Source organism: Haematobia irritans, chromosome 3 (genome assembly GCF_050003625.1).
Source record: "Haematobia irritans isolate KBUSLIRL chromosome 3, ASM5000362v1, whole genome shotgun sequence".
NCBI classification, from domain to species: domain Eukaryota; kingdom Metazoa; phylum Arthropoda; class Insecta; order Diptera; family Muscidae; genus Haematobia; species Haematobia irritans.
Window position 1 is genome coordinate 181,490,947 of NC_134399.1, and position 12,665 is coordinate 181,503,611.

The window sequence follows — 12,665 nt, forward strand, 5'->3', positions numbered from 1 at the left end:
CAAAGATTTCATGTTTTTAAAATAAAGTTATTTTCCTGGTCCAAAAGTCGATAAACTTTTCAATGAAGTCGTATTGTTCTTATAATTAAGTAATTTGACTTAAAAATGGGTATCTTAACATGAAAGAAAAAAATTATAGGCCAAGGTCAACTTGACTTTAATAATTCAGGAAAATTCTTTAAATTTAATGAAATTGTCTTTAAATTTGTTTTCTTTTTGCATCTTGACTACAAAGCAAAAAATCGTTCAAATATAGGACATGTTTTTCAAAAATTTATTTTGAAGAAGTTTTTTACTTCAAACATAGCATAATTTCTACTGGAAGTCGAGAACCAATTTGGAAAATAAAGTTGCCGTTAACTCGTTTTTAAAGGACTTTGATAGCATATGAAGAAAAAAAGCTGAGAAAGCGAAAAATTAAAATTTGCTTCCTAGATGCAAGTACACAAAACCTAAATTTAAAAGAGAATTGTGTCTTAAAAGTATCCTTACTTGTATTCTCCGCTTCTTTGGCTCGGAATCAATGCCAAATTTTTTAAAGTAAAGACAAAATCTTTGGAACCGAGTATGCTTTTTTTTCAGTGTGGGTAGAGTTACTAATGTTATGCAAAATGGACTAAGTCACTTTTGTACGTAAAAAGCCGATTTTGGCACGTTACAAAATCACTCACGAGAAACATTTCCAAAGACAACTGGTTGATATATACCCTCTCTGCGATGAATTAATTTGGCAATACCCCAATACCAATGTAAACGCTGTTTGGAGAGAAAAAACTCAGCGATGTCTTGGTGAAGCCCATATATTTATACCCTTCACCACTACTGTGGTACAGGGTATAATAAGTTTGTGCATTTGTATGTAACGCCAAGAAGGAAAACTCTGAGACCCATCGTTTAGTATACCGATCGTCTTAGAATTAAATTCTGAGTCGATTTAGCGATGTCCGTCTGTCTGTCTGTCTGTCTGTCTGTCTGTCTGTCTGTCTGTCTGTCTGTCCGTCTGTCTGTTGATGTATTTTTGTGTGCAGTTTTAGTCCGATTGTCCTAAAATTTGGTATAGTGTCCTGTTTCGGCTCAAAGACGATCCCTATTGATTTTAGAAAAAATCGGTTCAAATTTAGATATAGCTGCCATATATACTTTTCACCGATCTGGTCATAATTGGCGTGTATATCAACCGATCTTCCTCAAATTCCGTACATCCGAATATTTTATGAGTCTCGAAAAACTTGCAAAATATCAGCCAAATCGGTTCAGATTTAGATATAGCTCCCATATGTAGCTTTCGCCCGATTTACACTCATTTGCCCACAGAGGCCAATTTTGTGTTCCGATTTAGTTGAAATTTTGCACAGGGAGTAGAATTTGCATTGTAGCTATGCGTGTCAAATTTGGTTGAAATCGGTTCAGATTTAGATATAACTCCCATATATAGCTTTCGCCCGATTTACACTAAAATGACCACAGAGGCCAATTTTTTGCTCCGATTTAGTTGAAATTTTGCACAGGGAGTAGAATTAGCATTGTAGCTATACGTGCCAAATTTGGTTGAAATCGGTTCAGATTTAGATATAGCTCCCATATAAAGATTTCGCCCGATTTACACTCATATGACCACAGAGGCCAATTTTTAACTCCGATTTAGTTGAAATTTTGCACATGGAGTATAATTATCATTGTAGCTATGCGTGCCAAATTTGGTTGACATCGGTTCAGATTTAGATTTAGCTCCCATATATATGTTTTTCTGATTTCGACAAAAAAGGTTAAAATACCAACATTTTCCTTGTAAAATCGCCACTGCTTAGTCGAAAAGTTGTAAAAATGACTCTAATTTTCCTAAACTTGTAATACATATATATCGAGCGATAAATCATAAATAAACTTTTTCGATGTTTCCTTAAAATTGCTTCAGATTTAAATGTTTCCTATATTTTTTACTAACATTGTGTTCCACCCTAGTGCATTAGCCGACTTAAATTTTGAGTCTAAAGATTTTGTAGTAGTCTATCAAATTCTTCCAAATCGAGTGATATTTAAATGTATGTATGTGGGACAAACCTTTATATATAGCCCCCAATATATTTGACGGATGTGATATGGTATCGAACATTTAGATCTACAAAGTGGTGCAGGGTATAATATAGTCGGCACCGCCCGACTTTAGATTTTCCTTACTTGTTTTTACTAGCAAGATTCGTTCAATTTTCTACATGGAGGCATTAGCTTTAGTACACTGAATATAGCATGTCCTATTCCAAATATTTGGGTTTTATTCTAATGATTTTGGTAATAATTCCGAGCCATAGAAGCGGAGAATTGAAGTAAAGACACATTGAGCTCAAAATTCTCTTTTCAATTTAAGTATTGCGTTCTTGATTCTAGGAAACTAATTTTAATTCATTGTTTTTTTTCAGCTTTTTTCTTCATGTGTTATGAAAGCCTTTAAAAAGGACTTCATTGAAAAGTTTATCGACTTTTGGGAACAAGGAAATTAACTTCATATAAGAGAAATGCGTCTTCTATGCTAAGCAAAATTCCCACGACAATATTTTTTTTTTTTTTAGTGTAGATAATAAATGTAGCATACTCTTGGAATCAAAACCAGCTTTATCAGATACACATGTGAGAAAAGATAAGCCTACTAACGGCTAATAAACCTAAATTTCCGATAAAGCTGAATAACCCAAAAAGTCAAATAATTCTTGAATTCGTCTCTAAAAATTTGCAATTCACCACTGTCACAGTGATTAACTTAGAATCATACTTGAGAAATTTGCGTGACTACATAAAAGGCCATTATCACGTATGACTCCCAAATCTCTTTGACCATATCGGACTCAAAATTGCTGTACAAAGGATGCCAACTTGAAATGTCCAGTTTTATTTTTTCATTCTCATATTCAAGTACTCAACGAAAAAGAGACATTCTTATGTCTAAAACAATAAATAAACATGAATAGACAGAAAGTATTTTTTATTATGCGCTATTGTTGCTTGCTTTCCTTTGAAGGCATTTTCTTCCTTTTGGAGTGGGTAATTTTTCCAGCTTGCTATGTGACCCATAAATAATGAAGAAAAGCCAGAGAAGAAGCAAGAAAATACAAATGGCAAAAATTTAACACCAGAAGCTACAAAAGAGTGTTCGAAAAACTAAAACGAGGAAAAAATTGACACTAGCACCATAGCATTGGAATATAGAGAAAACCCTCCAAGGTCTTAAGAATGACAAAGATGGTGGAGACGGCTATGTGACATGGACAAAAACGCCAAGGCAAAAATTCTTGGCTAAAATTTAAACGAAAATACAAAGAAGGCACAACCACACACTAGCCAATTTAAAGTCAATCACAAGAAATTCTTTTCGTTATTTTTTTTTTTTTTGCTTTCAATTTGGTTTTCGTTAAATTGTGAAAAATGTTGGCATACCAAATGTATGCTTTGGTAAAAATAAAATGCCATAAAATCCTTAAAGTGGGCTATACTTTTGTTGCCATTATTTCTGGCTGCACTAACTTCAAAGCTACCACCACTAATGGTAGTTGTTGCGGTAGCAGTAAAACAAAATATTCATTTACTCGCATTTCGCCAAAGATAATCATATTTTTCTCCTGCTCCATAGCCATGGGACCGGGAAAATGCATTCAATTTATATGAATTTTGGCCAAGGTAAAATCAGCTGCAATGTTCTATGGGGGGCGGTGGAAATCTATTTTCCTTTGGCCTGGTGCTAGTGCAACGAGCTCAACAAAACGAAACGGATTCAATAAGCCCCAGTATTTATGAAACCAATTTACAATAGAAAATAGAAAAATACTTTTTCACCAGAATGTTGCATAAATTCCATTTTCTACCTTTATCACTCTCGTTCTCTTCTCCCCTTGTCCACCTGTGTGCCTGTGTATTTCAAAAACAAAAACCTAGCAATAATTCCCTGCCGCAAGTTTCATATCTCAACGGTGTAGAGGAGAATCGAGCCTTGAAAGTCTTAACAAAGATTGTGTGTGGAAATATTTCTTTTTAGGCAGTTTGTTCCATTTTTCGCTCCTGTACCCACACATACACACTCAAAATATTTAGAATTTCCTTTAAATTCTCTTCCCCTCCCTTATATGAATCAAATAGATTTTTGTGTTGAATCTAAAGGAAGAAAGAGCTCCAAATACCATTTACTTGAGGTTTACCAAAGAAGGTAATAAGCCATAATATGATGTTGCATAAAATCTAAAATGGTATTGCATATTTCAAGGCGGTATCTTTGAAAATATGGAAGTGCCTGTTTTTAGAAGGAAAAGGAAACGATTACCAAAAAGGTATTTATTGAAAAACGCATAAAAATGTTATCACAATCATAAATGGATTTTCGCAGAAGAAGGACTAGCCATCACGGTTGCCACAGTTGGTAGAATTCTACCAAAAATGGCAGATTTTTTTACTGTTTGGTAGATTGGTAGTATTCTTGACGTTTTAGTAGATTTTGCAAACTATTCCTATCCAACCAAGAAGTACTTCCTAAATTTTCTATAGAAATAATACTATGACAAAATTTTTTATAGAAATAAAATTTTGACAAAATTTTCCGTAGAAATAAAATTTTCTATAGAAATAAAATTTTGACATAATTTTCTATAGAAATAAAATTTTGACAAAATTTTCTATACAAATAAAATAACAATAAAATTTTAACAAAATTTTCTATAGAAATAAAATTGTGACAAAATTTTCTATAGAAATAAAATTTAGGCAAAGTTTTCTATAGAAATAAAATTTTGACAAAATTTTCTATAGAAATAAAATTTTGACAAAATTTTCTATAGAAATAAAATTTTGACAAAATTTTCTAAAGAAATAAAATTTTGACATAATTTTCTATAGAAATAAAATTGTGACAAAATTTTCTATAGAAATAAAATTTAGGCAAAGTTTTCTATAGAAATAAAATTTTGACAAAATTTTCTATAGAAATAAAATTTTGACAAAATTTTCTATAGAAATAAAATTTTGACAAAATTTTCTATACAAAAAAAAAATTACAAAATTTTCTATAGAAATAAAATTTTGACAAAATTTTCTATAGAAATAAAATTTTAACAAAATTGTCTATAGAAATAAAAATTAAACAAAATTTTCCATAGAAATAAAATTTTGTCAAAATTTTCTATCCAAACAAAAGTTTGACAGAATTTTCTATAGAAATCAAATTGTGACAAAAATTTTTATAGAAATAAAATGTTGACAAAAATTTCTATAGAAATAAAATTTTGACAAAATTTTCTATAGAAATACAATTTTGACAAAATTTTCTATAGAAATAAAATTTTAACAAAATTGTCTATAGAAATAAAATTTACACAAAATTTTCCATAGAAACAAAATTTTGACAGAATTTTCTATAGAAATCAAATTTTGACAAAAATTTTTATAGAAATAAAATTTTAACAAAATTGTCTATAGAAATAACATTTGAACAAAATTTTCCATAGAAATAACATTGTAACAAAATTTTCCATAGAAATAAAATTTTGAAAAAATTTTCTATAGAAACAAAATTTTGACAAAATTTTCTATAGAAATAAAATTTTGACAAAATTTTCTATAGAAATAAAATTTTGACAAAAGTTTCTATGAAATAAATTTTGATCAAATTTTCTAAAGAAATAAAATTTTGACAAATTTTTCTAGAGAAATAAAATTTTAACAACATTTTCTAGAGAAATAAAATCTTAACAACATTTTCTATAGAAATAAAATGTTGGTAGATTATTTTTGGCTCGAGTGGCAACCGTGGTAGCCATACGATTTTAGGAAAATGTTTATGCCAATATCGGTAAACTAACATAAATTGGATTGAATAATAATCGTAAATAATTTATTGTCCCAGATATATTAATTCCCAAAAACACGTTCTAAAATCCCCAATCGATTATTAGTACGTCAATGACATTTAATATTTTTTAACGAAATTATCGACAAACTATCATACCGAGATACAACTTCCGCCATAAAATCCTAAAAAGGAATACCTCGTTGTTCTGCTGTAACTATCGTACTGGTAAGATCGACAATCCTAAGAAAATAAAATCCAAAATTGTTTACAAAATCACAATATTTTGTTTCCATTTATTCCTCTCATTCTATTGTCCAATCTACACTTCGCAATCATAAAACCATCTGGAGTGAAAAGTTCCACTCTAAATATCTTTCGAGATTGTGGTCCTGTTTTTGCTTTGCACCTCCTTTTAAATACTCTCAGCTCTTCTCCAAATATATTGTGCTCCCGTGCTCCATAAACATTTGGTCCCGTTCGATCCGGATTGCTGCGTTTATTTGGAGACTTGTGCTCTGAGAGAACTCCAGTTTCGCCACCACCAGTACCATCTCTACACACTTCAGCAGCAGCACAACATCAGGTTAGTTTACATTTCTTCTCCATTCGTAAATTCATTCCAAGTGGTAGTGCGGTAGTGATAATAAGCATAAAATAAACGCCAGTTAATATTAATTTTATTGCATTACGGAAAAGAAGAAAAAACTACAAAAAGCCCTTAAAAGTTTGATAGCGATATTGTAATTGTACAAGACGTACATCTGATGCGCGGAATGAGACGATAAACTAACTAAATCGTGTAGATGTTGTGTATTGTTCTAGTGGAACGGAAAATGTCATATATTGTTTTGATCATCCAAGCGGTGTTATAAATGAAATAGAAAGTATCAATTCTGTGTTGGAGCTGATAACTGATTTTTTTGAGCTACACATACCGGTGAGTGGACTTAATTTGGATAGAATTACATATTCCATGCCCACGTGCAACACACTTACATGACTATTCCCCGATTTCGAGTTTATCGATGCGGCTGTTAAATCCAGAGCTCTGTTAGACGCGAAGAGAGCTCTGTTAGCTCATCGATTTATGTATGTTACTATGATATGGTGAACTCTTTTTCAGGTTTTTTGCATTGATGTGTATGTATGCATGAACGCTTGTTTTCAGGTACATTACTGAGAATGGCAACAAATTTGTAGTTGTCATTGCATGCTTTTTTATCATTTGTTTTTTGGGTTCTCTTTGGAGACTTACTTCTTGGTGTTATTCTTCATATCTATTTTTTTGTGTCTTATTCATTCATTCATACTCAACTGCTCTAAGACACCATTCAAATTCCACCCGGGAAAAATTGCCCGTGTAAGAGAGCTCTTGCTAGACATGTATCTTTATTTATGGTTCAGTCCATATTTTACTGTATAGTACCATACGTTCTCGGCCTATTTTGTTATGACCGGGTTCCATCTATAGTGAAAATAAATAAGTTTTCCCATGAATTTCATTTCGATGGATGAAGCGATCATCCATTTCTCTTCGAAACGGTCGCATATGCCAGGATTTACATGACACTTTTATATATTTGGACCTTCGGACCATTGAGTTTCGAGGAAATTTACTATGGTTTTAGAATTTAACCAACTTATGCGCAGTGTGCTTGGAGCCAAACGAAAGGGTTAAAACGGAATCTGCGATTTTTAATTCTCACCGATCTATTTCTTCGAGAGTAATGTTGATTCTCTACGACTCTCTAGCAGAACTTTTTTTTCATGCATTTTGCTAAACTCCACCCCTCCCTCTTCCTATTATCCATATTTCAATAATTGAGTCCTATTCGTAAACAATTCGTACAGTCCATGTTCTCTCCGTTTTCTATTTTTTGGTTGGCTATCTGTCCTTTTTCGATTCAGAATCAACTCATGCATATCTCTGCTGGAACTTTATGAGATTGATGTGGGCGGTTGGGACCCCATTTTTGTGTTTGTTTGTTCCAACTGTCTCCCTAACTCGACTCTGACACTGTGGGAGCAAACATTGCCCGACAAAACGGTCATTCCTAAGTGGGAGAAAATGGACAATTTTCTTACCGACAGGCATCGAACACTCGAGTCCGTTTCCGAAGTTCGGAAAAGTATTGCCGGTAGTTCTACAGCTTCGAAGGCGACTACAAAGACAGACTACCGGTACGGAAACAAGTCCAATGGCACTCATGTCCACACTTTTCAGAATAAGGTTGAGCCCAACTGTCCATTGTGCCCGAAGGAGACTCATTTGCTACGGAAATGTCCTCGTTTTTTGAAAATGTCTCCGTCTGAGAGGTTAGCGGAGATAAAAAAGGACAAATTATGCACCAACTGTTTTTCTAGAGTGCATTCCGTCAAGAACTGCAAAAGCAAGTATTCTTGTTTTAAATGCAATAAAAAACACAATACGTTGTTGCATAGAGAAGAGTCGAAATTATCGGATTCTCCCTCGGGATCGAATTCAACTCCTTCACAAGTTCCGTCCTCATCCATACAGTCCACGAACATTTCGGGAGAGGGGGTTGTACATACTTGTTTTTCTACCAGTTCTAGGGATGTGTTGCTAGGAACCGCGTTGGTAAACATAAGCTATAATGGGCTCATGATCTGTGCGAGGGCTCTTGTGGATTCTGGCTCACAAGGTACATTCATATCTGAGAAACTTTTTAACTCTATGAGACTTCCTTTTCGGAAGACATACGCTACTGTTTCTGGTTTGAACAATTCGGTTTCTGCATCCGTTCAGAAGGAATGCTCCTTCACATTGTCGCCTGCTGTTGATAATGGCATTGAGTTTTCTGCAACAGCTTTGGTTGTTCCACACTTGTCAGGTAGCTTGCCGTCGAGGACAATAGACTTATCGTCTCTTTCCGATATCCCGAATATCCCGCTAGCTGATCCAAGGTTTTATCAAAGTTCTAAGATAGACCTTTTACTTGGTGGAGATCTGCTCCCTTCCATTATGTTACCTGGTGTTCAACGTCAAATTTGTGGCTCCTTGATAGCACAGGAGACTATATTTGGATGGATCCTGACGGGTCCACTTCCTGCCAAACCCGTATGCTTCTTCTCTTCGGTCGTCACCTGTTTCAATGAGATCTCATTAGAAAAGGAGATTTCACGTTTTTGGGAGGTGGAAGAACTCCCACGGAAGAAATTTATGTCCCCTTCAGATCAGTTTTGTGAGGATTTGTTCCTTCGTACAACGAAACGAAGCGACAGCGGTAGGTATGTGGTATCTCTTCCGTTCAAAGACAACTTTCCTGAAGGGATTGGTATAGGTTTGTCTCGGAAGAACGCTATGGCTCAATTTTTTAGAAGTGAAGCTCGATTGCTTCGTACGCCACAATTCAAATTGGAATATGATGAAGTCCTTAATGGGTATGTCCAATTGGGTCATATGAGGAAAATCGATCCACCGAATACGATTAATCCTGAAAATGCCTATTACTTACCCCACCATGCCGTAATAAAACCCGAGAGTACAACCACTCGGGTAAGGGTTGTTTTTAATGCTTCGTCTCCTACGTCCAATGGCATAAGTCTGAATGACGTTTTACATATTGGTCCAGTTTTGCAGAATGACCTTATGATTCTTATTCTACGATGGAGATTCTTCCGTTTTGTATTTAATGGCGACATCACGAAGATGTACCGCCAAATCCGTGTGAATCCTCAACACACACCATTCCAACGTATCCTTTATCGGGAGAACCCTGATTCTCCTGTACAGGACTTTGAGCTGGAGACAGTGACGTTTGGTGTGAATTGCGCACCATATTTAGCCATTCGCACTCTTCTGCAATTGGCAGATGATGTGCAGTCAACCTTCCCCTTGGCCAGCGATATCTTACGTAACTCGATGTACGTTGATGATGCATTGGTGGGGGCCCATACGCTTTACGAGGCGAAACAGGCTATGGGTCAGTTGGTAAACGCCTTGGGCTCCGCAGGATTTACGATGAGGAAATGGACAGCTAACTCCAGGGAGCTGATAGCCAATATACCCTGCGAAGACTTACTCTGCGATGACTTCCTTCAGTTTCATGATCGGAGTTCGGCTAAGACGTTAGGCATTCGTTGGAATGCTATGTCTGACTCGTTTTATTTTTCTATGTCGCCTTTCTCCAGCTCTCAAACTTTCTCCAAACGGGAGATCCTCTCTCAAATTTCCAAATTATTCGATCCAGCGGGTTGGCTATCCCCATGCGTTGTTGTTGCGAAGATAATCATGCAACAAATATGGATGGAGAAAACCGAATGGGATGATACCGTTTCCGATGAAATACTAACCAAATGGAAATCTTTTCAAGCCCATTATCCATCCATAAACTCCATTAAGATACCACGTTGGTTCCCCTATAGTCCGAACTGCAAGGTTCAGTTTCATGGGTTCTGCGACGCATCTGAAAAAGCGTATGCAGCTGTCCTTTACGTACGTGTCGAGGCAGATGATTATGTTTCTACGAGTTTGGTGTCATCAAAGACTAGAGTTGCACCCATTAAAACACTGTCTATTCCACGTTTGGAGCTATGTGGTGCGACATTATTGGCAGAAATGGTGGATAATCTTTTATCGAGGTTTAGTTTAGGAAACTACTCTATACGTTGTTGGACGGACTCTACAATAGTTTTGGCATGGTTGGCTAAGCCTCCGTGCTTCTGGGCTACATTTGTAGCTAATAGGATTTCCAAGATTATAGAGATTGTAAATCCATCCGAATGGGCTCATGTAGACTCAGGGTCCAACCCTGCTGACTTGGCGAGCCGTGGCGTATATCCTAATGAAATTATTGGCAACACGCTATGGTGGAATGGGCCATCATGGCTCCGGAAATCTCCTGACGACTGGCCGAAGTCTAATAATTCCACTTTAGAGGCAATCGAAATAGAAAGAAAATCGATTAGCGTTCACTTTAATTATTTCGATGAGTTTGATGATGTGCTTAATCGTTTCTCTTCTCTTCCAAGAGCTCTGCGCGTGGTTGCTTATATGTACCGGTTTTACTTTCGTACTCATTCGAACTTTCGGGTAAGTTTTCATAGAACCTCGGCAGCAGTTTCTTCCTCTGAGATCTTAATGGTTCAAAATAGGCTGATATCTATGAGTCAAAAGGCATTTTTTCCCAATGAATACATGGCTCTATCAGCCAAGGCACCTTTGTCTAAATCTAGCCCCATTTTGAATTTAAACCCCTTCTGTGATTCGGAAGGCATTCTGAGAGTGTGTGGTAGGCTGGTTTCGTCCACGACATTATCATATAATGAGAAGCATCCGATCATCCTACCATACAAATGTCGTTTGTCCATGTTGCTAGTTCAGTTTATTCACGACATATCCCTTCACGGAGGTAATCAGTTAGTACTCAGATTAGTTCGTACGCAGTTTTGGATACCAAGAGCTAAGAATTTGATAAAATCCGTAATAAACAAATGTAAACCCTGTATCATCTACAAAAAACGATGTCAAGTTCAACTAATGTCCGCTTTACCTCCTGAAAGAGTCGATATATCCCGCCCATTTGTCCATACCGGGCTCGATTTTGCAGGGCCGTTTGATATTAAAAATTATACTGGCAGGGCATGCCTTATAACTAAGGGTTACGTGTGTGTATTCGTATGTTTCTCCACCAAGGCGATACACCTCGAGGCAACTTCCGACCTATCCACGCCGGCGTTTCTGGCAGCATTTAGTAGATTTATTTCGCGCCAAGGTTGTCCTCTACATATCCACTCTGATAATGGCACAACATTCGTAGGTGCATCCAGAATCATTGCAAAATAATTTATCCAAACTTCCCAACAAGCGGTTATCGCTAACTATTCCCACCAGAATATATCCTGGCACTTCATTCCGCCCGGGGCTCCACATATGGGAGGTCTTTGGGAAGCAGGAGTGAAGAGCTTCAAAGCGCACTTCAAAAAAATTGCTGTTAACTTGAAATACACTTTTGAGGAATTCCAAACCTTACTAGCTAGAATAGAGTCGTGTCTCAATTCCCGTCCTCTATATCCTATGTCTGAGGACCCCTCAGATTTAAATGCACTCACTCCAGGACACTTTTTGATCGGATCTCCTATTTTAGCTCCGATAGATCCTAGCATTCGAGAAGCTCCAATGTCTTTGGTGAACCGATGGCAAAGGCTCAAGGCGATCCATCAGCATTTTTGCATAAGATGGAAAGATGAGTACCTGAAAGAGCTCCACAAACGACATAAATGGCAAAGACCAACAGAAAATCTAAAGGAGAATATGTTGGTAGTTATCCGCGAAGAGAACATTCCTCCAAATTGCTGGCGACTTGGCCGGATTGTTAAAGTGTATCCCGGACGGGATTCTAGAGTACGAGTCGCAGACGTAACTACAGCAAAAGGCTTAATAACCCGGCCTATTACCAAACTGGTCATACTTCCCATAGACAGCACATAGACCATATTAAACAGTGATATCTTTCGTCTATTAGTATCCACCAAATCGTCTAAAATACCTTCGCCTCAATATATTTTCAGCCTACTATGCCAAAAAACAACATCGCAAGTCGTATTCATCAGTTCCGGTGTAGGATCTGTAGACTTTCTCATGCGCTCAGGAAATGCAGACGCTTTCTGGGTATGAATGTCGCCGAACGAGTACATGTAGTTGAGAAATATGGATATTGTAAAAACTGTTTGGCACACACGCATTCTGAAGGGAAGTGCTTCACCAGAACCGGCTGTAGAATTTGCCATTTAAAACATCATACTCTTCTACACTCTCATCCTCGCTTGCAATCCCGTCACCATCATCCTCACCCAAAAAAACGTGGAAGTGATATTG

At 36.3% G+C, this 12,665-nt stretch overlaps 1 protein-coding gene across 1 annotated transcript; it reads left to right on the top strand.

Annotated features, from left to right (window-relative positions):
- Positions 1-3,829: 3,829 nt before the first annotated feature.
- LOC142231314 (uncharacterized) lies at positions 3,830-12,278 on the top strand. Its single transcript, XM_075301929.1, has 6 exons — positions 3,830-4,000; positions 4,126-4,192; positions 4,250-4,313; positions 7,736-8,143; positions 8,270-11,603; positions 11,682-12,278. Exons 1-6 carry the CDS (start codon positions 3,830-3,832, stop codon positions 12,276-12,278), a joined length of 4,641 nt encoding a protein of 1,546 aa, XP_075158044.1.
- The last annotated feature ends 387 nt before the right edge of the window (positions 12,279-12,665 follow it).